The sequence below is a fragment of the Miniopterus natalensis genome, chromosome 11 (assembly GCF_054644295.1).
Source record: "Miniopterus natalensis isolate mMinNat1 chromosome 11, mMinNat1.hap1, whole genome shotgun sequence".
Classification (NCBI taxonomy): Eukaryota; Metazoa; Chordata; class Mammalia; order Chiroptera; family Miniopteridae; genus Miniopterus; species Miniopterus natalensis.
Window position 1 is genome coordinate 7,344,114 of NC_142091.1, and position 25,322 is coordinate 7,369,435.

The window sequence follows — 25,322 nt, forward strand, 5'->3', positions numbered from 1 at the left end:
GTGGCACGGCCATCCCTCCTGAGCCCTACTGCACAGGGCCTTGGTCCCACCGTCCAGGATTCAGACCCTGCAGTCCCGTTTTCTCTTGGTTTAGAAAAGCAGAACAGTGGATTGTTGGGTGGTGAGGGTGGTTTGCAGAAGGCTTAGCTTCCAAACCCTCCTGGGCTCCAGTAGAAGTGCAGTGGTCTGCCCCGATGGCTGGTGGGGGTGACAGGACAGGGCAGGAGGTTGTTCCCCATCCTGAGGGGCTCCCACAAGCCAGGGTGAGGCCCAGACCAAGACTTCCCATCACTGTAAGCCCCAGACGCCGTGACTCTCATGTCACAGGGCCTCGCTGCTCCTGAGCCTGCCGGCCCGCAGGCACTGCTGCTGACGGAGCTTGTGCTCTCCCCCTCTGCGCCTCACACTCTTCCTTTCCCATCTGTCTGCCATTCTAACCTAGTCTGCCTGCCATCCCCTGTCCTCCCCCAGCCCCTGGTTCTCAGGGCCTCTATCCAGCCTGAGCAGGAGAGTTTGGGCCAGAGTCTGGGCTCAGGGAGACACCGCGAGCCCTCTCACACTGGGTATTGCTCACTCTGGGCACCAGTGGGCAGCAGGTTCCTGCTCTGGGTGCTCACCTTCCCTCCCCCACGCCCACCCCACCCCCCCAGGGGGCAGGGGCCACTGACACACTCTGCCTTCCAGATCCTGCCGAGTCCATCCCCACCATCCTGGACAGCTTCCACTCCCAGGAGGTGTGGGTTGGCCGCACGGTGGAGCTCCCCTGCGCAGCCTCCGGCTACCCCATCCCTGCCATCCGCTGGCTCAAGGATGGCAGACCCCTCCCAGCCGACAACCGCTGGACCAATCATATCACAGGGCTGATCATCAGTGACCTGAGGACTGAGGACAGTGGCACCTACATCTGTGAGGTCACCAACACCTTTGGCTCAGCAGAAGCCACAGGCACTCTCACGGTCATCGGTGAGTGGGCAAAGCTGCTTTCAGTCCTGTCCTTGAGAGTAACCTTTACAGTGACCTTTAAGAGCACCACAGTTTGACAAAGAGGGACATGGGGACAGCTGCACAGGCCTCTGGCCCACCTCAGGAGACCATCTCCTGGTTGGGAAAGGCAGTTTGGTGTCCTGGGAGAAGCCCTGGGTTTGACATAAGAAGACCTGCCTCTGATCCCAGCATTATCAGATAGTAACTGGCCTCGGGCAAATCACATAACCGTGAAGACCACTTCTGTGCCCTTTTGTGTAAAATGGAATAATGATTCCTGTCTTCCTGCCTCCCAGAGGTCACAAGGGCCAGATGAGCCCACGAAGGTGATGGTGACAAGTTTGCAGGGTTCCTTGGCTTGTTAGGAGACAGTGTCTGTACCAAAAGAAACAAGCTGGCATTAACCCATTAAAGAGAACCTGTGCCCCGTCAGAGGCAACATTCAGAATATTTAGCAATAATTGATAGGGCCCTGGTCAGTCTGGGCAGACACTGGGTGTAAACAACCAGTCGCCCTTTCTAGGCTGTGCCAACAGGAATTAACACTGGTCCTTCCTTGTACTCCCGCTTCAGGGCCCCGGGCTCCAGAGAAGCCCTGTGAACATGAGGCCTTAGTAGCTGCTTGTCAGCCCCTGGGTGGGGACGGAGGAGGGGCAGAGGGGCTGAAGCCAGGGGCAGACCCCTGGAGCATGATTCGTGCGACCCAGGGGCATCCTTGGCCGCCACCGCACCCAGCCCCCCTCCGTGGCCCCGGCCTCACGTTCCCCATCTGTAAATGTAAAGGCCCTTCTAGCTCCAGCATCAGAGTCTGGCTCAGTTTTCGGCTGTCTGGACTGCAGGGAAGGTGTTGGCAGTAGTGGGGCTAGGATTCGGACACCCTTGGGGATCTCACTCCAGTGGGGCAGCAGTAGCCTGAGTCCCTGAACATTGTACCTGATGGCATGGAGGCCACCCAGAGGTGCTCCCACTCCCACTTCCAGGGTGCAGAAGAGCTCCCTCTGCCACTTCACCTCTCACCTCACCACCATCTCAAGAGCACGGTGCTGTGGGTCTATAGACCCTTGGGGGAACCAGAGAACCTCAGCAGAGCCCAGCCTCCCCCAGGCTGGCCTCCTGGGCCTGGGGCCCTCCACTTCAGCCCCGATGTGGGCCCCACCTCCTCTGCACAGTCAAGGGGTCCTGAAAGTGTGTTCATCTGCACCACTGAAAGGAGCCCCTCCCCACATGAATTCAGTGTGGTGCTGGAAGAGCAGATGGAGCCCCTGACATGCTCTGGTAGTGACAGTGTGTGACACAGGCTTAGGGAACACAATGAAAGCTGGCTTCAGGTCTGGGTGTCCTCACCTGAAACAAGCTAGGGCAACAGGCAGGCAGACAGAAGACCAGGGCGTCCCTCACTTCTTGCGCTAAACACTGTCCAAAACTGTTTGGTCACCCCTTCCCCACCCTCCCGCTGCACACACATATGCTCTGTCTCAGGGAACAGGTCAGGCACAGAACCCCAAATCCTTGGAAAATTAGCAGACTTGACTCTGAGTAATTTGGTGTTCATAGCACATACAGGCAAGCAGGTACTCACACACACACACACACACACACGCCACTTCCCAGTACACACACACATGTATATGATGCCCATGCGCAGACACACGTGTTTCTCTACCATGACATGCTCACATCCTAGCGCAGGCACAGATTCAGTGAGTAGCTGCCTACAGTGATGGACATCCCCCCGGCCCTGTATGCCTACAGAAGGCCATTCTCCTTGGATCCTCAGCTCCCACCCTCCCCCACACCTGTCTTGGCTGGACAGCTGAGTCCAAAGGGAAGCGACATGGCTTTTCTCTGTCTCCCACCTTCTTCAATAGCCCCTCCCTGCCAGGGTCATAGAGAGGAAAGCAATGCTTTTCATACCCATCCCACCCAGTTCTGCAGCCCAGCTTCCCACCCATCATGCCTCCAAGCCTGAGCAGGGCAGTGACGATAGTCTCGGGCTGGCAGAGCCCTTGGAGCCCTGGCTGGAACGAGTAGGAGGCTGTCTGCCTCGCTGTGCCCTGAACCTCCTGAGCAGCAGACAGTCTCTGGGAGTAGGGAGAGCTAAGCATGAGCAGACTCTGTGTGCTTTACCACACCCACCCAGGTGGGCCTGCAGTCCCCCATCTCCCGTAGGCTGCCTCATTGCAGGGGGCCTCAGCTCCCTCTCCAGAATCCCAAGTCCATGGAGATCTGGGGAAAGAGGCCAACTTGGGGCTAGTAACCAGGCAGCCACTGAGACAATCAATAAACATGACAGGGATGCGGTGGGGATATAAAGATAAGAGAGACCACCCTGCTCTCAAGTGGCTCACAGTCTAGAGGGAGAGGCAGACGTGAAGAGGTGAGTAAAGGTCATGCGCTTAACCTGGTGTTAGTGCCCCTGGGGAGGCCCAAATGAGGGATCCTTAACCCAGCCTGAGGGGGAGTGATGTCCAGGAAGGCTTCCTGGAAGAGATGACACCTGAACTCATTGTGGAGCATGAGTTGGAATTAGATAAAGGGGGCAAGGAGCCCTCTAGGCAGGGGCCCTGGGGCAGGAAGTAGCCCAGGGTGTCCAGGAACCCTCTGCAGGCTACTGCTCCGGGGACTGTTCCTGAGAAGCAGGGCCAGGGCCCCTAGGGCCTTGACACCCTTGGGCACCACACTGAGTTGCTGGGCCACGGACGTGCTGAGCAGGGCAGTGCTGCTGCAGCGTGGAGGACAGACGGAGGGACACGGGGAAGAGTGTGCTGCCTGGGTTCAGGCGGGCGCCGTGGGTCTGCGGCGGGACAGTGGCCGTGGAATGAAGAGCAGAGATGGGCTGGTGCGTATAAAAGAAGTCCGGCCAGCAGAAGGCAGCAACTGGTTATCTATATGAGCATGAGAGACAAGTGGCTGGGCCAAGGGTGCCGCCCTGGTGTCGGGTGGGTGACAGGCAGGACGATGAGCTTGTCAAGCTCCCACACAGCTTAGGAGCTGAAGGGAACGTCACGGCCCCACCGAGCAAAGGGGCCCCATCGGACTCTGCCATTTAACAGACGAGTAAACTGAGGCCTAGAGAGGGGGACTCACCAGTCCCAGCCTCCCTTCCCCACACCCCCCCCCAAGGAGTCTGGAAACAGACTAGGGCCTCCTGATCCAGGGCCTTCATGACCACAGCACACCTCCGGCCACACTTCCCACACTAAGCCTCTTCTCCCCCGTTTGCCCGCATCTCTCCCCGGCCTGGCCCAGACCCCCTTCATGTGACCCTGACACCAAAGAAGCTGAAGACGGGCATCGGCAGCACAGTCATCCTCTCCTGTGCCCTGATGGGCTCCCCCGAGTTCACCATCCGCTGGTACCGCAACACGGAGCTGGTGCTGCCCGGCGAGGCCATCTCCATCCGCGGGCTCAGCAACGAGACCCTGCTCATCTCCTCGGCCCAGAAGAGCCACTCGGGGGCCTACCAGTGCTTCGCCACCCGCAAGGCCCAGACGGCCCAGGACTTCGCCATCATTGTGCTTGAGGGTGAGTCGGGGCAGCCAGTTCCGAAGGCGGTTTCAGGACCCCCAGAGCCCTGCCCCAGCGCCCTCCCTGCCCGGACATTTACCCAGCTGCCTGCGCACCAGGCAGAATCGAATCCTCCCAAGGCCCTGGGGGAGATACTTTCTTTAACGGCACCATCTTGCAGTTGAGGAAATTGAGGTTTTGGTCACTTACCCAAGGTTCAGAGCAGGGCCCTGGAAAATGAGGCTGGTGGGAAGGGCAGAGAGTTGAGCAGAGGGACACCCAGAAATGAGGGCACAGGGAGAGAGGCAGAGGAGGGCCAAGGCAGTGGCCCAGTGGGCATTCTGGGCTCTGCCGGGCACCAGGCTCTCCCCAAGTTTTAGCTGAGGGTCTCCCCAAAAACGGCAGGGCTGGCGGCCTGGCAGGATGTTGGGCTATCATTGGCATTTTGGTGTGAAATGTGGGTGGGTGCAGAGTGCGTTGTATTTGCCCTGCTTCCTTTTTAATGTTCATTTTGGTTTTTTAATTACTCAATACCTATTTTAATCCTTTATGACAATCCTGCATGGAAGGGTGGCCAGGGTCAGCAGTTGCAGTGTTCCGTGGAGGAAGTGGGGCACCGGGTTAATTATCCTGGGCGAGATTCTGAGGTTAGCTGCCACCGCAGCCCAGCCGCAGGCCCTGCCACGCGGCCTCTGGGCAGCTCGCACTTTAACCCTCAAGCTTCAGGCTTTTTGCTAGAGCACCATCACCCCCACTCCCCTGTCTCCCCATCCCCACCCCCACCCCCGCTCCTGCCAGAACAAGGACTGGAATCAGACTCCACATGTCTGGCCTGGTCGGGCCCGGGTTCCATACACAGTTAACCCCTGAGCCTCAGCGTCTTTATTAATAATGGGAGGAAGAGGAAAGTTGAGAGGAGTAACACTTTATTAAGCACTTACGAAGTCCTGGCCTAAGCATCTCTAATGCATTAATGCATCTAATCCTCATAGCATCAGGATGAGGAATTTATATTCAAATCCCCACTGTCACCATCCTCTATGGATAAGAGGTGAAAGGCTCAGAGAGGTTAAGTAACTTGCCCAAAGACACAGAGCTGAAGTGATTGAGGGAGGATTCAGACCCAGGAGTCTGAACTCATGCCAGCAGTGATTGGCAGCTGGCAGGGATTTGTGGATAGCATATGAATTGACCTGCTTGAAAGTTCTTTATATTGTTATGGCCACTGCTTTCCCTCCTCCCCTGTGGGGTGGGGTGGGACAGTGGGACGGCCCCTCCGTGGCTCGGTGACTCTGAAGGGGGCTCCTACTCCCCGCAGACGGCACGCCCCGCATCATCTCCTCCTTCAGCGAGAAGGTGGTCAACCCGGGGGAGCAGTTCTCACTGATGTGTGCGGCCAAGGGTGCCCCGCCCCCCACGGTCACCTGGGCCCTGGACGATGAGCCCATCGTGCGGGACGGAAGCCACCGCACCAACCAGTACACCATGTCGGACGGCACCACCCTCAGCCACATGAACGTCACGGGCCCCCAGATCCGGGACGGGGGCGTGTACCGGTGCACGGCGCGGAACTCGGTGGGCAGTGCTGAATACCAGGCGCGAATAAACGTAAGAGGTGCCTGTCTACATTTAAATCTCAGAACAGGCTTTGAGTTCCTTTGCCATCTCTGTGGTTATCGTCATTATTGTGCTGATCGCTACTTATTACTGTCATTTTGATTTTAGTAGAGGTCTCCTTCCTCTTTCTCCCCCTCTTCCCCGGCCCCCCGCAGTCCTGTCATCTGCCGTGTGTGTGTGCGCGCGCGCGTGCGTGTGCGTGTGTGTGTGTGTGTGTGTGTGTGTGTGTCCGGTACAGGTCACTGCCTTGGCATTCCCACCCACCCTCCCCCCTTCTCCTCTCCTGCAGCCTGACCTGCCTTTCCCATTCCCCCATTAAATCTCTCTGGCCCCAGGATTACTAAGTACCCCACTAGCATCCACCAGCCCAGCCAGGGCCTTGCAAGGGCAGGACAGGGATGGAGCCGCGGGGCCAGGCTTGACCTTTGGCAGGGTGTCCCCCATGCTCTGTCCCCAGTGTACTCCCACTGAGCCGTCCCCCAAATGCTCCAGGAGGTGTAAGCAGCAGGAGCCATAGCCCCATCTTTTCCCAAGGAGCCTGGGGGGTTCAGGCTGGGGGGTGAGTCCACCCCAAGGCAGGCAGCTCCAGGGGAGGGGTCTCGAGGTGACCATGCACATCTCCCTGCCCCGAGTCGCTGCGATAAGGACAGTCTCCTCTGGAACCCTTTGCAGCCCTGTGGGGCCAGACTGGTCCTCACCTGACCTGCCAGTGACCCCTGACCCGAGGGCAGAAGAGAGCCAAGGGGAAGCAGGAGGGGCCCTGTGCCGGGCTGTTGGTGGCTGCCACGAGGCAGACGGTGGGCATTCATACTAAGTTCGCCTGTGCCGACGAGCCTGCAACCCCATGTGAGGAAGGCAGCCCCGTCTGGCCACCCTCCAGCCCTCTCCCCTGAACTGGAGATGGACAGAGCCACAGGTCCTGCAGGGTCCGGGCAGCGCCCCTCCTTCGGGCGGGGGGCCTGGAGCCTGGCGCTTCTTGCACTCCCTCCTGCTTGGCCCTGCGTGGTGGCCGCGGGCCACCCAGGACCGTGGGCCCTTCTGCAGCCAGCTGCCCAGCTGGCCCAGCTGATGCAACTCCCTCCCCCCAGGGTGACCAGGCCCCCATTGTAGAACCCCTAGTCAGGGGCCCACAAAACACAATTACCTGTTGAAAGAAAAGCTTCAGTTCATCCCCGAAGGCCTTCCTATTGTCCCTTAAATGCCATTAGGAGCAAGCTGAATGCAAATGACAAAATCTCCACATTTAGTCTCTTCACAAAGGAGGGCCCACCCTCCCAAATCCTGTCCTGTCGCCTCTTGGTGAGGCTTCGGCTTGCTCCTGGGCCCCTCCCTTAGGAGACGGACTCTTGCCCTAGGCACAAAAGGAGGGCATGTCTGTTTGCAGCTATTAGAAGACAGTAACAGAGAGACCACAGGGGCCCCCAGTTCCCAAGGCTGCCCCCCCAGAGGCCAAGCCACTGAGCAGAGCAGCACAGGGCAGCGCCGGCTGACCCTGGCTAACCTCAACCCTGCCCCTCCTCTCCTCTTCCTGACCCCTGCCCAGGCCCCCCCAGCATCCGGGCAATGAGAAACATAACAGCGGTCGCCGGGCGGGACACCCTCATCAACTGCAGGGTCATCGGCTACCCCTACTACTCCATCAAGTGGTACAAGGACGCCCTGCTGCTGCCCGACAACCACCGCCAGGTGGTGTTTGAGAACGGGACGCTGAAGCTGAGCGACGTGCAGAAGGGCATGGACGAGGGGGAATACCTGTGCAGTGTCCTCATACAGCCCCAGCTCTCCATCAGCCAGAGCGTCCACGTGGCCGTCAAAGGTAGGCCGCCCCGAGCCAGGGCCGCCTGGCTGCCCGGGGCCGTGGGTCCACCCGCACCGGCCGCCCGGGGCCGTGGGTCCTCCCGCAGCCGGCCGCCCGGGGCCGTGGGTCCTCCCGCAGCCGGCCGCCCGGGGCCGTGGGTCCTCCCGCAGCCGGCCGCCCGGGGCCGTGGGTCCTCCCGCAGCCGGCCGCCCGGGGCCGTGGGTCCTCCCGCACCGGCTGCCCAGGCAGCAGCAGGCCATTGGCAGCAGGGGGAAGCCAAGGACAAGAGGGCTCAGCATGGCGTCTGAGAGGAGGGGGCGGGGGAGGACTGTGGGTGGGGACACACCAAGGCCACGAGCACCTCTGCGCTCAGGTTTGCTCCACAGGCTGCAGGAGGAGGCGGCACTGACCCCAGGGGCCAAGACACACAAGGGCAGCCAGGGAGAGGGACGCAGGACAGGATGGCAGGCCACATAGGTCCCCTGACGTCAGCATGGAGCCACCAGGACCTCAGGAGGGGCCCACCAGAGACCAACAGGAGGAGGTGGGGGTGGAGCCAGGAGAGCGCAAGCAGCAGGAGGTTGGGTGCAGGCGGCATCGCTGGGCGCCCCGACTCCCTTCTGGGGTACAGGTTGGCTGGCTCGGCTGCTTTCACAGGAAGGGCAAGGGCCCTGCAGTTGCCAGTGCTGCTTGAGGCCTGCAAAGCGTATCCTGGCGCTTAGCACCGCACCTAGTATGTGGGAGCCATTCAGGACATGTCAGTGGGTTAAATGGCTGCCTGAGTAAACGAGGGGTGTCGCCTTGGTTCTGGGCTGTGCAAGTGTGTGAAGCTCGGTCCCCAAACAGTCTTTGGAACTGGCAGACCTGGAGACTGTCTGGACAATGGGTGGAAGCAGGGTGGCCTGGCTGCTCTGGGGGCAGAACAGGGCAGTGCAACCTGCCAGGCCTGGCTAAGAGGTCAGTGAGCGCCAGGCAGCTTCTGCCTAACCCAGAAGGACCCAGAGCTGAGGAAGGGCAGGCGGGGGGAAGAACGCTCTGCCTCGGGAATGAAGAAAGAGCTCCGGGATGACCTGAGAAGTAGTAGGGAAGAGAGATGGGGTCATGAGAGCTCTGAGAGCCCATGAACATCTGGGCATCTGCATCACCCAGGTGGTGAGGAGGGGAGGCAGGGACAGCACACAGCAGAAGAAAGCTAGCCTGGCCCTAGGGGAAGGTCCCTGGCACCAGCGGAAGGCCCCAGAGGGTCCCAAACTCCTGAAGGAGGTTGAATGAAGGCCTTGTAGAGAGGAGGGGGCATCTGGAAGAAGGGCGAGGGGAGACAGAGGCTGCCCTTGGTTTGGGCCCTTCGAGCAGGTAGTGATGATGGGGCGAGCAGGGGGAAATGTCTGGGGACAGCAGGCAAAACTGCAGTAGCAGAGAAAGGCAGGGCCAGTGCTTCTCTCCGGTGTTCTCTGTCCCCAGTTCTCCCTCGCTGGCACACAGGAGCCGTGTCACGTGCTTCCTTGTGCACCCACCGCCTGTCACAGTGCAGACAGTGAGCATTTCTTGAGCTGAACCTGAGACAGCAGTCTAGGCTGGAGTGACTTTCTGGGAAGCCTCACCTTGAGCCCCAAGAACTGGGGGCTCTGCAGCCACCTCGGGCCTGGGGAGGAGAGAGGAGCCCATCCAGCACTGCCGCCCTGCTTCCCAGCTGCTGCACCCACCAAGGCCGAGGGCCACTGTGGCCACCTTCTCCGCCTAATGCCTCTGCCCAGCCCAGGGGCCTTGTGCTGGCAGAAACCTCCAACCCTCAGGCCACGTCCCCAGTTTGGTGGCCCTGGAAGACAGCACAGCCTGTCCCCCCTCCCAGTATCACAGGCCTCCTATATCCATTTCCATTACAGCAGTAGGCGGAGAGTTTACAGTGTAAATATCATATATTAGAACATCTAACCTTTGCTCTACACCCTAGACCACCACACCAGCAAGCATGCGGCAAGGTTTGTTAGGTAAAAAAACACACACAAAAACAGGCCCCCAGCGAGCCTCCACGTATGCAGAACAACCTGAAAGGCTCTGCTCATCAATTATTCATCCCCATTCAGGGAGCAATCTGGCCTAATGAATTGAATCTGCTGCATTCCGGCTCAGCAACTCGTTGGGCCTGTTGTGATTGTGCCGTGCTGAGTGACAGTGTCTCCCCAGCCCAGGGAAGGGGTGTGCGTGCATGTGTGTGTGTCTGTGTGTCTGCGTGTGTGTGTGTGTGCGCACGCGCGCTTGTGGGTATGTGTGTGTGTATCCCAGAGGGCGAAGCCCATGCACCAGCACCCAGCAGAGCATGGCTCTCATGAAGCAGAGATGTGCGCGGTGTCCCTGTGGCTACACACACATTCCCTCATCCCACCCTCTGTTTCTGAAAATTCAGCCCCCTAGCAGGCTTTTCACCGGTTTCCTCTCCCTACCATGAAGCAGCATTTGTATGAGGAGCTCTGAGGATGCCGTGTCCCTACCACTCCCAAAGCTCAGGCCCCTCATCCCCCTCTTCCCCTGCTCCCTCTCCCACCTCATTAGAATGCACTTTTGCAAAGAACCCATCAGAGCTGATTAGGAGCAGGCTGCCTGATTAGACGGTGTTCTCTTCCATGAGCTCCTCCGGGAGGACGCCCAGGAGGTGCTCTGGGCATGAAAAGCCGCCCAGGCTGAGGTAGGGGGGAATGGGCCCAGGGGCAGCACTCTAGACCCCCCTCCCACCGCCTAGTGGGGACACGTGTCCCACCCACAGGATCAAAGAAGAGACCCGGAGTATGGAAAGGGCCAGGTGCAGGTGGGGAGGGGCACCAGAAGCTTGAGACCAGCCAGAAGCCCTCCTCACCCCGATGTGGGGTCAAGGGCTGTGGGCGGGGCGGGGCGGGGCAAAACCCATGCTGTGCCATGATTTGGAAAAACAACTGCTGACTCCATTTCTTCTGGGACTGCTTGTCTTCTGATGAATTTTTCAAACAATTTTCAAATTTGAGCTAAGAGCAGAACGTACAAGATTTGCATGCACATGCATGCACACACATGTGCAGAAACCTGTGTGCACAAGTACAGGGCACATACCCATTGGTACATACTCCATGCACATACATGCAACAACTATACACACATTAACCTATCCATCCTTGCATATACACGTACATCACACATGCTGGCAGTTACGTATACACAAATGTTTCCTCTGTCCGTATCCTTCTGTAAGGCATATTCCTGAGCCACAAAAGACAGCTGCAGGTGATGCCATATGAAATATTGCCAGGTGAGCCAACAGTGGCCCAGCAAGGGAGAAAAGGCAAGGATGCTTCGAGGGCCACCTGGACTTTGGTGCATGTGACAGTGATTGGCAGAGGAGAGCCAGGCTGCAGAGAAGGCAAGTGTTTGTCTCTAGGCATCCAAAGAGATCCTTGGCAGGATGCGAAGAGGAGGGCACAAGGATCCAACCTAGATTTGGTGTCTGTAGGGCCCCCTGCAGCTGAAAAATAATGTAGCATAAAAGCGTCTCTGGGCACACGAGCTGAATGTTTAATTAACTAAGGAGGCAGGGCTGCCACTGGGGTTCCTTGTCCTTGGCTCAATGAGGGAACATCTCCATCCCTACATCTGAGCCTCTTGGGGCCTCTGGAGCCAAAACAAGAGCATGAGATGCTTTCTGCCCATGCTCAGCAAGGCCAGAACCAGGAGAGAGTGCCAAGTCCCCATGGAGAGCAGATAGGAGAGGGGACACACTCACATTCACACACACGCACCCTCATTCCCAAAGCCCGAACTCCCCACCCAAACAGAGTCTTCCCTCACTGCTCAAGCCGATCCCTGCCACGTGCTCAGAGCCTTCGGAGAAGCCCTTCCATCCTAGTGAGCGGGTTGCTATGATCATAGGGCTTAAGAGAGAGCCGGCCACCTGGCCAAATGCAAAATCTTGGCAGAGGCAGAGGTTTGGAAGGACCCACCAGAATCGACAAGAAGGGGCACAGAAGGTTCCACTGGGGCAGATTGCCCAACTGTGCTGAGGGAGACAGCACCAGGCAAGCCGCTGCCAACAGCCCTGTTGCTCAGTAGAGGGAGCCAGGAACACAGACAGGGGCAAGCCCCATCCTTACTGGGCAGACAGAGAGGGTGCAGGAGGTCCTGATGAAGCAGCAGCGTCCGCTTATTCACTCGGCGACACTGACTGGGTGCCGCTGTACCCCAGGCAGGTCCAGGTCCTACGGCGCAAGTAGAGCTGCGCGCGAGACAGACACAGCCTGCCTCCGGGAGCCCCCTCTCTGCAGGGAGTGGGGTGCGCAGAATACGGGAACGGCGTCTCTCGTGTCAAACAGGGAGTGGGGGGTGCCTGGGGGAGGAGAGGGGGTGTGCAACTTTACACAGGTGGTTGGGTAGGCCTTCCTGGGAAGAGGTTGCTAAAGAAAACTGAAGTTATTGCTCCTAAAATACTAGGCTTGTTACGACTGGAAAGTCGGCCTCAGGGTTTTAGTGGGAGGGCCCAGCTCCCCTACTTAGCGGTGAGGAAGCGGAGGGTCAGGGTAGAGCGTGGTGTGGTGAGGAGCCACCTGCCCACGGTCAGGTGCACAGATCATGGGCTGGAACCTGGTGTCCCGGCTCCGGGGGGTGGTCCTGCCCTGTGTCCATGCTGCGCGGGGGAAGCTCTGACGCCCCCAGTGCCCATTCTCTACCAAACAGTGCAGTAAATAAAAGGCTCAGTTTCATCGAGAGACAAAAGACACAGCAAGTGTTTATGGGCTGGGCTGGTGGCCCGCTTGCCCTCCTCTGTGACACACTCCCAAACAAGGGGCCATCGAGCCTATGGCGGCCGGACGCCTCCTGGGTGGCCGCAACCACTGTGTCCTCTCGGCCTCCTCACCCCTCCAGCACCTTGTTCTGACCCTGCCTCCCTCAAGGCTGGCTGTAGCCAGAGCAGGGCTTCCCGAGAGAGGTCCCTGGTGACGTGGCATTTGTGCCCCTTATGTTCAGGCTGTGTGCTGGGGAGATGCTGGGACCGCAGGGTGGGAGGGGCCCCTTGGGCTGCAGTCAGCACTGAGGAGGTCCCTGGTCATCACCACGGTGAAGGTCAGAGCCCCCAGCTGCTAAGGATGCTCTCCCGGGGGTGGAAATGCACAAACATTGTCCACCTCTGAGCGCTGGGGAAGGCGCTGCCGACTCAGAGAAGAAAGTAGGGAAGGTAGTAATGCCAAGGCCATCTCACTGCCACATGGCCAAGGTGTGGACCAGGTGCTGCGGGCGGTGCAAGAAGGGCAGGCTTCCCAGGAGAGGTGGCAGGGTCTGAGAGGATGAGGGAGGCCTGCGGGCTCCAGCTATGGACTTTGTGAGAAGGACTGGACCAGAATTGGTTCTTCTGGGCCTCAGGAAATGAACTGGGTCTCTGCAATGATTCCACCAAAAAGTCTAAGGAAGTCAGAGGCCTGGATCTCATCTAAGTACTAAAAAAAAACAAAAAAAGCTGGGTGAGATGGATCAGCAGAGCCCAACAGAGAAACCTCTGGGAAGTCTCAGCAATGGGCACTTGGCCATTACTAGAGTCAGGGTTCCAGAAAAATCTGTCTGGATATCCAAGACCCAGAAAACCACTCAGAATACTGGGGAAGCCCCAACCCAGGGAACAAAGGCAACCAGAGATTGGGATGGGGAGATCCAGCATCCCAGAAAACCTGGGTGGACTTAGGACCTGGATTTGGACTCAGGTGGATCTGGAGTGAGATGGGTCAAAACTTAGTCAAAAGCCATTGCTCTAGGAGCACATGTGGTGGGAGAGCAAAAGGACAAACGCCCAGCTGTTCACTCAGGCGCCCCCATTCATGGGCTGAGGCTTGGGGCTGTGGGGTGGAAAGTAAGGCGGGAGATGACATTGGGAGGGTCAGTAAGGGTCCTGCAGAGGGGGATGGCTCTTTTCACAGAGGTCATGTGGGCAACTTCCCTCCTAAATATCACTTCTCTGGACCTAGAGCTCCTGATCAAGACCTTTCCCAACATCCAAAGGGTTGCCAAGGGCTTTATCACATCCACCTGACCACTCACTCCCCAGAGGCAGCAGAGAGGATCTGGGGCATGCATAAGAAGCCCCCTCCTTTCCCCCAGGGCTTATCTCCCTCTGTAGCCCTTCTGGGTGGGCCTAGAGTAGAGAGCAGCAGGGTTCCCAGGAGGAGTGGTGCTGCTTCCTGGGAGAAGGCCAGAGGATGGTGGACAGCCTTGTAATTTAATTATTTGACTGGAGAAAGAAGGTCTCATCTACTGGGTGCTCTTCCCTGTTAAGCTAATTGTCTGTCCCCTTTCTCTCCTCCCCCCGCTTGCTGGGGACGCTGCTGTGGCCTAATTGAGTTATCATAAAGATAATGGCTGGTGCTCCAGCCAGAGCTGGAACAAGAGGAGCCCTGCCACCGCAGCTCAGGCTCCACACAGGCCCCCCGGGGGCTGAGATGCGGGCAGTGGGGGAAGGGAGGCTGTGTGGATGATGCTTAGCCAGGTGAGTCTAACCAACTGGTCCTCTTGCAGACAATAGGGCGCCCTTTCCACTCTTTCCTGCCACCCAAGGGGAGCTCACTTAAGAAACAAAAGGATCTCGGCTCTGGGCATGTTTGGGACACTCTCAGGGAGGCGAGCAGACAGCACAAGGGAGAGCTTGGACTTGGAGAGCAGACAGATTACAGTCACTTCTATGAGCAGGGTGACCTGGGGCAAATTGCTTCTCTGTTCTGAACCTTGGTTTTCTCACCTATAAGGGGAGACGGGTAAGCTCACGCTCACGGCACATTATTGGTGGGAGGATTCTGTGAGATGGAGTATGAGATACAGCAGCTGCCACATCTGGTGCTGGGAGCTTCCACTCCCCTGTTCTAATACTTGATGACAGTGGAAAGGGCTGGGTGGGTGGCGGGACCCCAATGAGAGGAGATCGCACGACAGCACCCCAGTTTTAGAGCAGCAGCTACAGTGTGCATGGAGGAGTCTCAGTGCTAGCCTTCCTTGCTGTCATCTGGGGCCCATCATCTCTCAACCCCAGGGTCCCAGAGAGCGGTGAGCTATGTCTCTGGGTGCAGACAGTGGGCACAGGGGTGCTGAGGAAAGGCAGGGAAATCAGGGAAGAGCTGAGCAGTCAGGTGAGAGTCAAGAGCACATGAAATAGCACCACTCAAGTTCCGGGGCAAGGCTGATGGTGAGGATCCATGCAGGCCAACCATGCAGGGACAATGGGTCCAGGCCTGGGTGGGAAGGGGGGTGGGAGTCAGGGGACAATGGTAGAGCACCCCAAGAGATTCTGCTTATACAATAAAACAAGCCAGCAGTGCCCCAGGGAAACTGTCCACAGCCCATGCTGGGGTCTGGGGTTGGGAGGAGCCCGAGGGTGAGGCAGGTGAGGCGGTGCTGCTGGCCAGCCTGGAGCGAGTGGGACCCTGACAGCAGCACTCTCCTCGCCTCCCCAGTGCCCCCTCTGATTCAGCCCTTCGAGTTCCCACCTGCCTCCATCGGCCAGCTGCTCTACATCCCCTGCGTGGTGTCCTCAGGGGACATGCCCATCCGCATCACCTGGAGGAAGGACGGACAGGTGATCATCTCAGGCTCGGGCGTGACCATCGAGAGCAAGGAGTTCATGAGCTCCCTGCAGATCTCCAGCGTCTCCCTCAAGCACAACGGCAACTACACGTGCATCGCCAGCAACGCCGCGGCCACCGTGAGCCGGGAGCGCCAGCTCATCGTGCGTGGTGAGCGGACACAGGCCAGTGGTGGAGCGGGGAGAGTCCAGCTCTGTCTGCTGCTGAAAGTCTCTAGGTTTCAGGCTTGAATCACAGGCTGAGGGAAGCCTGGCTTGGCAGGTGCCATAAAGATCAAGAGGTTCAAACCTCTTACTTTCCAGGCCAGGAAACCAAGGCCTAGTGACAGGAGTCACTCGGCTAGTCACTGGCAAAATCAGAACCGCAACTCAGAACTCCCAACCCAAGACTCGGCAAGAGTTCTCAGCATCTCTGGTTTTGGAGCTGCCAGGCCCCCACTTTAGAAGAGTCCAGGCGGGACTGACATTGAATGACAAGTGCCTGAAGCCCCAGAAGACCTATCAGAGACTGAGGTGATCTGTTTCTCCCACCCTCCCTCTTTCTGCAGTGCCCCCTCGGTTTGTGGTGCAGCCCAACAACCAGGATGGCATCTATGGCAAGGCTGGTGTGCTCAACTGCTCGGTGGACGGCTACCCCCCACCCAAGGTCATGTGGAAGCATGCCAAGGGTAAGCCCGCCAAGCAGCAACTCCAAGTAGCCAGAAAGAGGGAAGGGAGGGTGCTGATAAGCCTCGGGCTGGTTCCCACACACATCCCCAGCCCTGGGTGGAAACCCTGGGTTCTGAGCTCCAAGGGGACCCCAGGCTCTACCTAATCCGGAGGTCACTTCAGGTGCCTGCAGACCAGCAACAGCTATCATGCTGACTCCAAATTTCCTTTGTCGCCACAGGTTGTCCCCTCCCTTGCCCCTCCAACCCTAGAACTCAGTGTACTCTGTTTTCCCCACCCCCACTCACCCCAGCTCTGGGGTCCCCAAGCCTCATCAGCCCCTGCTTCTCAACAGTTATTCTGGGATCTTGGTTCTTCTTGGAGCCCAGTTTCACCCCAAGGATGCATTTGGTATCTAACTAAACCCCATGCCAGCCTCTTATCTAGACCATGTCCAAGACTGACACAGGGGGAAGGGGAGGAGGTACCCAAAGCCCCTCTTGGAAGATGGTGGGCTTCCTTCCCAGGCCTGGCTGCCTAAGACCAGAAACTGCCATTTGAGGGTTCAGTCTTCCCTTTGCCTGTTGCTAAGAGGCCTGAAGACAATTCTTCCTTCCTCTCTGAGGAATTCACCCCAAAGAAGCTCAGTGCCAAGGTGGGCATCCCAACTCCACCTCTTTACTCAGAGCTGGGCAGGACCAACACTCTGTGAGGGTCTTTCCTGTTGCCCAGGAAACAGGGGCTGTGTGTGAGTGCTACCAAATGGCCCTAGATGTGCAAGAGAACAGTACTGGGGCCATTCACCAGGACACTCCAACCCACCCAGCTCATTTCCTGGCCTAGACAGCAGCCCTCCTAACCTCCACCTCCTTCCAGGGAGCGGGAACCCGCAGCAGTACCACCCGGTGCCCCTCACCGGCCGCATCCAGATCCTGGCCAACAGCTCCCTGCTGATACGCCATGTCCTAGAGGAAGACATTGGCTACTACCTCTGCCAGGCCAGCAACGGCGTGGGCACCGACATCAGCAAGTCCATGTTCCTCACTGTCAAGAGTGAGTCCCACCCCTGGGCCCTCCCAGCACTCTCTAATTGCGGGCAAGGGCCCATCTCTGCACTCACCCTACCTCCCCTCTTGGTTTCCATGGTCCACCTATGAAGGAGGCAGGAGGATTTCTAGTTAGAGGTGGGCTTGGAACCCTACGATGGGGGATTCAAAAGCACTGTCATCTAAAGCAACGGCTTCACCTGAAAGGCCAGCTCACCCGCTCTAGTCATGATAAGCTCATGGCTTGCTCATGGGTCATGGGATTTCTCGTTTGCTTTGATCTGTAGGTTGGCAATTCCATCTGACTAGTCATACCAAACAATGTATTTTTGTTACTTAATTTGCACCTGCTTGTGTATAACCTGTTTGTGACTTAGGAAGGAGGGTGCCACATACACAGCATAGGAGAAAACCTGGGTTCCAATTTCAGATCTTCCCAAGGGGCGGCGACTTCACGCATAACTGTGCCTCTCTAGGCTCCAGTTCCTTCACCTGTGTTAGAGGCTCATCCCAGACACCTGCCCATAGTATTGGTGTGAACCACACAGGAACTGGTCATAGAAAGAGGAAGAGGCATCCAAAAAGCTGGCAGAGCACTGGAAGATGCGTCTTTCCTCATTGCAACTTGGTGCTGTGTCCGTGGAGTCTAAGACCCAGGCGCAGAGCCAGTCTTGATGGCCTTGGCAGCCCAGAACACCCTTGAGTTCTGTTGTCACAGACACACACTCCTGCTGTGTGACTCTCCCTCTTTACACTCTCAGGGGTCTGCATAATGGGGACACAGGAATCCTGTCATAAGGACAGTGTCCACCTGGCCCTGTCAGGCAATGAACACAGAGGTCATGGAGGACAGTGGTGAGAGCCTGAGTTTCAGAGTCTGACCAACCCTGGTGTGAATCTGGGCTCCGTGTCATAATTACTGTGGCCTTGATGAGTTCACTTGGCCTCTCTGTGCTTCATCTTCTGATATGCAAAATGAGAGTCACAGAGTGACTTACCTGGCATGTTTGCATCAAGAATTAAATCAGATGACATGTGTAAAGCAACCAGTATGGTAACTAGCACCCAGTAGGGCAACAAAGATTTAGTGGCCAGTGTTGTTATTCTTAACAGTAGTCCCTGCAGGGTTCGAGCAGCAAAGGCTGCTGAGAGCAGTGCCCAGAGTTGGCCCGCTCACTCCTCCCCAGAGCTCCCTCCTTTAGGAATCACAGCCTCTTTATCGTTTGTGGAAACCTGCGCTCAGCTCAGCACCAGACAGGGAAGCCCCGGCGATCGATGCTCAGGGCACCGGGAGCCGGAATCCCCGCCCTGGGGAGCCACTTCGCTCACACTATCAAAAAGCACTTTGTCCTTAATAGAACCAGGCAATCAATCCACATCCCTCGGCCAGGGAGAGCTTCGCTCGTTCTCCTGTGTGAGGCACGAGGACTAGTAGACACTTCTGGAGCCATCTGGTATTAGATGCTTACCTCCCACTGTCAGCAGGTGAGATGAGCCCAATGCTCAGACTTTTGGGGGGTGGTATTTGCTGTTTTTCTCTGAGTTAGGGGTTTCCACTGAGCCAGCATGGCCATGGCTTTGTGGTACATGGTTTCTCTGCAGAAAGGAGGGGACGTGGGTGACAGGCAGTCCAGTGATGAGGAGCCGGGCTGTGCGTGAGGAGACCCAGGTCATGTCAGCGGTCCCTGATGACATGGGGCCTCTCTGGGCTGAATTTTCCTGTTCTGTCCTCACTTTCCAGGCCAGGCAGAAGCTGTGAAACACTGTGAGGTATTCGGAGAAAGCACATCTCGTAAATCATGTCAGCCTGGTGAGCACAGGCAATCACACACACAGACACATGCACACACACACTCACTGATCACACACACTCACCAATCTCACACACACACATACGTATTCAGCGATCACTCACACACACGCACACACACTCACCAATCTCACACACACACACGTACTCAGCGATCACTCACACGCACACACACTCACCAATCTCACACACACAGACATGCACGTACTCAGCGATCAATCACACACACGCACACACACACACTCACCGATCTCACACCCATACGCACGCATGCATAATGGCATTAACCGCTGGCCCCCTTCCCAAGGGAATCTAGCCCAATCTAATCAATCACTCGCGGGCAGAATCTGCACCTCAGTCCTTCTCTTCCTCCCCCTTGTCCTAATTTCAGCTGCCTTGTCATTTCCCTCTGCTTCCTTCCACGGCGATGCACACGCTCACCCCTTTCCTGCCTCTGCTCCGTCTCACACGCACCTCCAGGTCACATTTCCCACTCACCTCACCCCGCTCACACGCCGTCTACACCGGGTCTCTCAGCACTTCCTTGCCCCCTCGCTCACCCGCTGTCTACACGTGTCTCAGCCCCTCCCCTCCCGGCCCCTGGGCATGCCAGCTCCTCGCTCCTGCCCCTCCCGGGACCCTCTGGGCTCTCACACACCCTCAGCACGGTTGGGGGCTCCGAACCCTCACACAGACGTGCTCTTTTGAATGCCCTTTTCCTTACACCATTTCTCTGTCACTACCCGCCCCCTTCCGCTCCAGTCCCTCTCTTCCCAGTGACCTGCCCAGCCATGCTAGGGGCCTCAGTGCCACCCCGTACACGGCAGGAGCAGAGGAGCAGGCCCAGGGGCTTTGAGGCTGAGGGCACTTGATGTGGCTGCTAAGCCTGGCCAGGGCCTCTGCCCGGGGGGAGGGCCTGACTGCCCTCCTGTAGCAGCCTGAACAAGGCTACGCGGCACCTGGCCACTGGGAGATGCTCGCTGACAACGTGATGGTGCTGAAGGGACGGGGCATGAGGGCTCCTGACCTCGCCTGGGGCCTGCGTTCTGCCTTCTGCCGGCCCTTCCCTTGCACGGCCTCCCCCTGCCTGCCGGGCCTCTTCCCCCTTCCTTCTCCCTCAGCCTTCCCCCGCTTCCCAACTCTGACTCCAGTTGAAAGGGCACAGATAGGTGGGGAAAGACCTTTAGGCCCAGGGCATGTGGGTCAGCCCTGGGATTCCCTAGTCATCCCTAGTCCATCTCCAGCACCCACCCACCCACGCTCCCCTTGCCCACTGGCAGAGCCAACGGCAGAGGGGCCAGCCACGTCCATTTCGAGGCTGCCTCGGTGCTCCTAACACACTGGGGAGAGTACTGGCCCAACACGGCCCCACCCTGTCCAACTGCACACTTCCGTGGACTCTCAGAAGGCAAACTGACCTCAGCGCCCCCTTCGGCCAAGTAGAAGTAAGAAAGTAAATACCACGTCAAAGAGACACACATTGTAAAAAGCATCCGAGTGTCAAATTAGACTTTTGTGGTTGGGCTCTGCTGGGGCAGGTCCATACACTGGCCCCCACAGTTTCCAATGATAACTAGCAGGTCCTCACTGAGCACTCACTAAATAGGTCTGTAAAACTCCATGGCTAAAGAGCATGGACTTTAGAACCAGGCGAACCCGGGTTCAAGTCTAGGCTCTGCCACTTGATAGTGTGGGATCTTGGACCACGATGTCTGTGAGCCCCAATGTCCGCCTCTGTAAGTTTCTTACTCATTGATGAGGTTTGGGTGAGACATGCATTTACAGCAGCCAACACGGCACTTGGCACAAAATCAGCAACCACTAGTCTTAGGTGCTGCAAATCTAGTGACGAGTAAAATGAAGCTGCTGTTCTCAGGGAATTTAGCATCTTGAAGAGGAGATACACATACACCCAAAACAACTCAAATATACAAAATGGCAGTGCCTTTGAAAGCGATAAGCAAGGTGATGCCAAGAGAATCAGGGGTGGAGTGATCAGTTTCAGCTTTGGGGCCAGTAGGAGAACGTGAAGGAAAGCTCCAGAGATGTCGCCCTTTGGTAGGACATGAAGAGTGGGAAGGATTCTGACAGACAAGAGGCAGCAGGGGCCAAGGCCATTCCATCCCAGGGCGAGGACAGAGCGTGAGGAGGGCAGGGACTCAGCAAAGGGCACAAGTGTCATCTGGTGAGGACAGACAGGGAGAATGAAGGTAGGTACTGAGGCTTTGTAAACTAAACATTGCCTTCCGTGGAACGATGACTCCCGATATCAGGTGCCAAACCAGAGTCCAGGATCCCGGGGTCGGGTGGAGTTGGCGTCCGGAGCTGGCTCCTGGAGAATTGCCGCATGGAGCCTCTGCGTGGGCCCGGATTGCTAAGGCGGCATTGGAGTGGGCACGTGGTTTTCCGAAGTCACTTCCATCTGGGCCTCTTAGGTCTACAGAGATGTGAGACCAGGCAAAATTAAGATTCTGAAGATGTTCATGTTGCTCGTGCCCAGGTTGCCACCGTTCATTCGTTAGTCAATTCGTTACTGCCGAGTGCCTATCCCCTGGCCAGGAGCTGGGTGGGAGGGGGCGGGGTGGCCCCTGCACACTCATGCACTTGCCTACTGCCAGCTGGTCCATGGGGCTGGGAGTGTAAGGAAGTGAGCTCCTCAAGAGCAGGGAAAGCAAAACCCATGTGACTTCCCACCTCAGGTAGCCCCCAGTTCCACAGAGGAGAGGCTGTGGACTGTCCTCCATGAACCCACACAGAGAACCTGTCACACACTGGAACCTGCTACTGGTTTCCTAGGACCACTGTAACAGAACCTCAAACAGAGTGGCTTAAAAGAACAGACAGGCATTCTCTCACGGTTCTGGGAGTCTAGAAATCCCAAGCCGAGGTGTCCTCAGGGCTGTGCTCTCGGCAGGCTCCAGGCAGCAGGACTCCCTGCCTCCTCTAGCGTCCCAACAACCCTTGGCATCCCTGTCTCTGCCTCCACCGTATGTGGCATTCTCCGTGCCTGTCCTTACACTATCTTCCCTTCGTGTGTCTCTCTTCTCCTCTTCTTATAAGGACATCAGTCATATTGGATCAAGGGCCCACTCTACTCCCCAGTAAGACACCTTAATCACATCTGCAAAGACCCTATTTCCAAATAAGTCTCAGTCACAGTTACCAGGGGTTAGGACTTAACACATCTACTGGGGAGATACAATTCAACCTGCAACAGTCCCTATGCCCAGTGATTTATATCCATAATTCCGTGCTTCCCAGAACTTGGGAAGCTGGAATGCTCTCCTTTCCAACATCTTACAACTGCCCTTGTCTGAATCCAGCCAGCTTCCTAACCAAAACCTGCTCTTGGCCAAGGGTCAACAAGCCCAGCCTCTCCTGTGCACAGAGCTCTAGGGCCAGAGTGAGCAAACCAGGCCAAGGGCCAGGCCCGGAACCCAGCCAGGCCCGTTCTTCACACCCTATTGTCCATAGCTGCTCGGGAGCTATGGGCACAGAGTTGGATTTTTGCAATGGAGACCTGTGGCCTGCATAGTCTAAAATATTTACTAGCCAGACCTCGGCGGAAAATGTTCACCAAGTTCTAGGGCAAGGCCCAGAAGTACCTTCAAGTAATTAAACAAAGATGGCCCTGTCTCTTCCGTTTCTGAAAGGGTTCCAATGTTCACAGCATTTCGGAGATGGGTGTTCTCTCATCTCCAAGACAGGGAGTGAATTTAATGAGCTAATTCGTGTAAAGCAGTAACTGGGGTGCATGGCACATAATTAGCATTCAATAAATGTTAGGTATTTTAATTATTACTATCATTTTCTATTGGGGAGCATAGAGGACCAGAAGCTGGGGGAGAACCGGGTCCCCACCCTCACTTGAAAATACTCCCAGCCTCCTGCTCTTCTACTCCTTGGTGAGCAGCCCAGAGAGGAACTGACTGACCCCACTTTATGGCTGGAGAAAGCAAGGCCTGGTGAGTCCGAGGGCGTCAACTGGGAGCAGCATGCGGCAGAAACTAACTGTGGCCCATGTCTCAAAGGTCGCATCCAACCTGCACCCCAACCCCTCTCACACGTACGCTTCGTGCCAGTTCTGCCCCCACGTGTGTGGGTGGTGGACAGCCAGGGTCCCACGTGCCCTAGGCTCCCTGGGCACCTCCCCACCGTCTGGCAGAGCGGAGGCTGGTCGCTGCCATGCGATTTGAATTCGTCTCATACCTCGGGTGGAGCCTGGCTAATCGGGGGAGACAAGAAGCTGAAGTGGGTGCAATCAGATTAATGATGCCACAACCCCGGCTCTTTAAGGAGAGAAAAACAAGGCAAACGCCCAAAGGCACCTCCTCCTAGTCCTTGCCTGGGGAGGCTGAGTGCAGAGATCCCCCCACCGCCCCCCTGACCACCCCACATGCCAGCAGTGTCGTCCCCCCCCCCCCCCCCCCCCCCGCAGGCAGCTTATCTCACAGGCCAGGCAGGGCTCCAGCTCCCTCGGGGATCTTGTTAACCAGGAGCCAGACGCTAGCCTCTGGGGGAGGGGGGGGACTGGGCTGGGCTGATGGTAGGGAGGGGCCCTCCCCTCACTGGGCGCTCTGGGCACTGTAGTCTTTTCAGAAACAAAAAGAGATAAGGGCCTCTGAGCGGGAGGCCCCTTCTCGGCCCCCAGGGCCCTAGCAGAGTCTCAGGAGCCTTGGGGCATCCGCCACCCTGGGAAGAGCTTTCCCAGGGGCCAGGAAGGGGAGAGGGGGACAGCATTTTGCCCTCCCAGAGAGAACATCCTTTCCAGTCGGAAGCTCTGCGGGGCTCCTGGAGGGATCTCGGCTGGCCGCTCCCAGGACTTCCTGAGAGGATGGTGAAGGACGGGGATGCCACTGCCCTTCTTTCCATCCTGCTGGCTTTGAGGTCCCTCCTGCCTGAGGAGAGGAAGGGCCAGAGGGCACCTACCAGAGTGGGGAGCGGGAGAGGAGGGGCAGAGGCCCTGCGGTCCTCCCCCCCAGGCCATGGGTGGGAACCACCTGGCTTAGGGTGCGCTTAGGAAATACGGATGCCCAGGCGCCACCCTGGGCCAATTAAAGCAGAGCCTCTGGGGTGGGGTCTGTGCAGTAAGACTCTACGAAGCTTCCCGGGTAACTCTTACGTGACCAAGCCCGAGGACCTCCTCCCTCAGGCTGCCAGCCTAAGAGCAGAATACGTAATCTCTTGGTCTCCTGGTTTCCAGACCAATCTTCTTCCCCCCAAATTCAGCAGCGTTTCTCTTTAGAAAGGCTGGGCTCTGCATCCCTGTCCGTGGTACCTGCTTTCTTCTCTCTACTGCCCTCCTCTGGCCAGGGTCGCACCCAGGGTGAAGCCACAGACGCCCCGGGAGAGTCTCTGCTCTCTACTTACTGGCTGCGTGGCCTTGAGCAATTTACCTCTCTAACCTCAGTTTCCCAATTTGTAAAGTGGGATAAAAATCAGGTTGCTATGGGATTAAGTGAGCCACTGCGTGTGAAAGAACAGCACCCAGCACACAGTGAGCCTCAGCGATGGAAAGTACTGTGACTGTTCCACACGCAGGCCCCTGGCCGGGGAGAGATGCGGGAGCTTTCCCTGTGGGATGCAGTATCCCCTCTGTCGCATTTACCAGGCCTCTCCCAACAGCCGGCGGCAGTCTCCTCCTGCTCCTCCCGCTTTCTCCTTCCCCCACACACTGCTTCTCTCCTTTGGGTACTCATAACTGAATCTTCTCTCCCTGGCGACATGGGATTTGCCACAAACACCAGCTGAGCTCCGATCACCAGGGGGAAGAGAGGGACGGAGACAGAGCAGGACTGGCTCGCAGCCCCAACTCCTGCCCGCAGCCTGGCCTGCGCCGACTGCCTCACCCTCTCCAGCCCTGCTCCAGTTGTCAGCCTCCTTCCGCATGCCCTCCGGGATTCATCCCCCGTGTGTCACTCCCACACAGCTTCCCACTCCTTGGACCAAGCTCAGGATGGGAGAAAAATCATCCAGGCAGAGGGAGAGGCTAGACAAAACCCGCAGGGAAGGACGCCTGTCAACTATCGGGATTGGGGCTTCGTCTCCTTCATGGTGCTCACCAGCTGCGTGACTCCAGATAAACCTGCAGCCTCTCTGGGCCTCCACTTCCTCGATGGTATAGTAGGGGCTGACAGCCCCCAGGCCACTTAGCAAGAGGATGCTCCTCGCAGAGGAAGTTGCAGTGCCGAGGAGACGACAGGGAACAGCCCAGCCCAGCCTCCGAGGCAGGACCCCGGCGGCAAGTAGGTGCCGCGTTTATAGCTCCATGGCGAGGTTGAGTGGTCCTGGGTCTCCGTCTGCGAACCTGGGGTGAGCCAGGAAGCAGAGCTG

The 25,322-nt window shown here is 57.5% G+C and overlaps 1 protein-coding gene across 1 annotated transcript in view; it reads left to right on the plus strand.

Moving 5' to 3' along the window:
- The window catches only part of DSCAML1 (DS cell adhesion molecule like 1), a 319,931-nt gene that overhangs the window by 236,601 nt on the left and 58,008 nt on the right, over positions 1-25,322 (plus strand). The window contains exons 5-11 of the mRNA XM_087822175.1: positions 685-963; positions 4,234-4,509; positions 5,810-6,106; positions 7,652-7,924; positions 15,358-15,636; positions 16,034-16,153; positions 17,010-17,186. Coding sequence (XP_087678301.1) covers positions 685-963; positions 4,234-4,509; positions 5,810-6,106; positions 7,652-7,924; positions 15,358-15,636; positions 16,034-16,153; positions 17,010-17,186 — 1,701 coding nt within the window. The remainder of the gene's footprint in view (positions 1-684; positions 964-4,233; positions 4,510-5,809; positions 6,107-7,651; positions 7,925-15,357; positions 15,637-16,033; positions 16,154-17,009; positions 17,187-25,322) is intronic.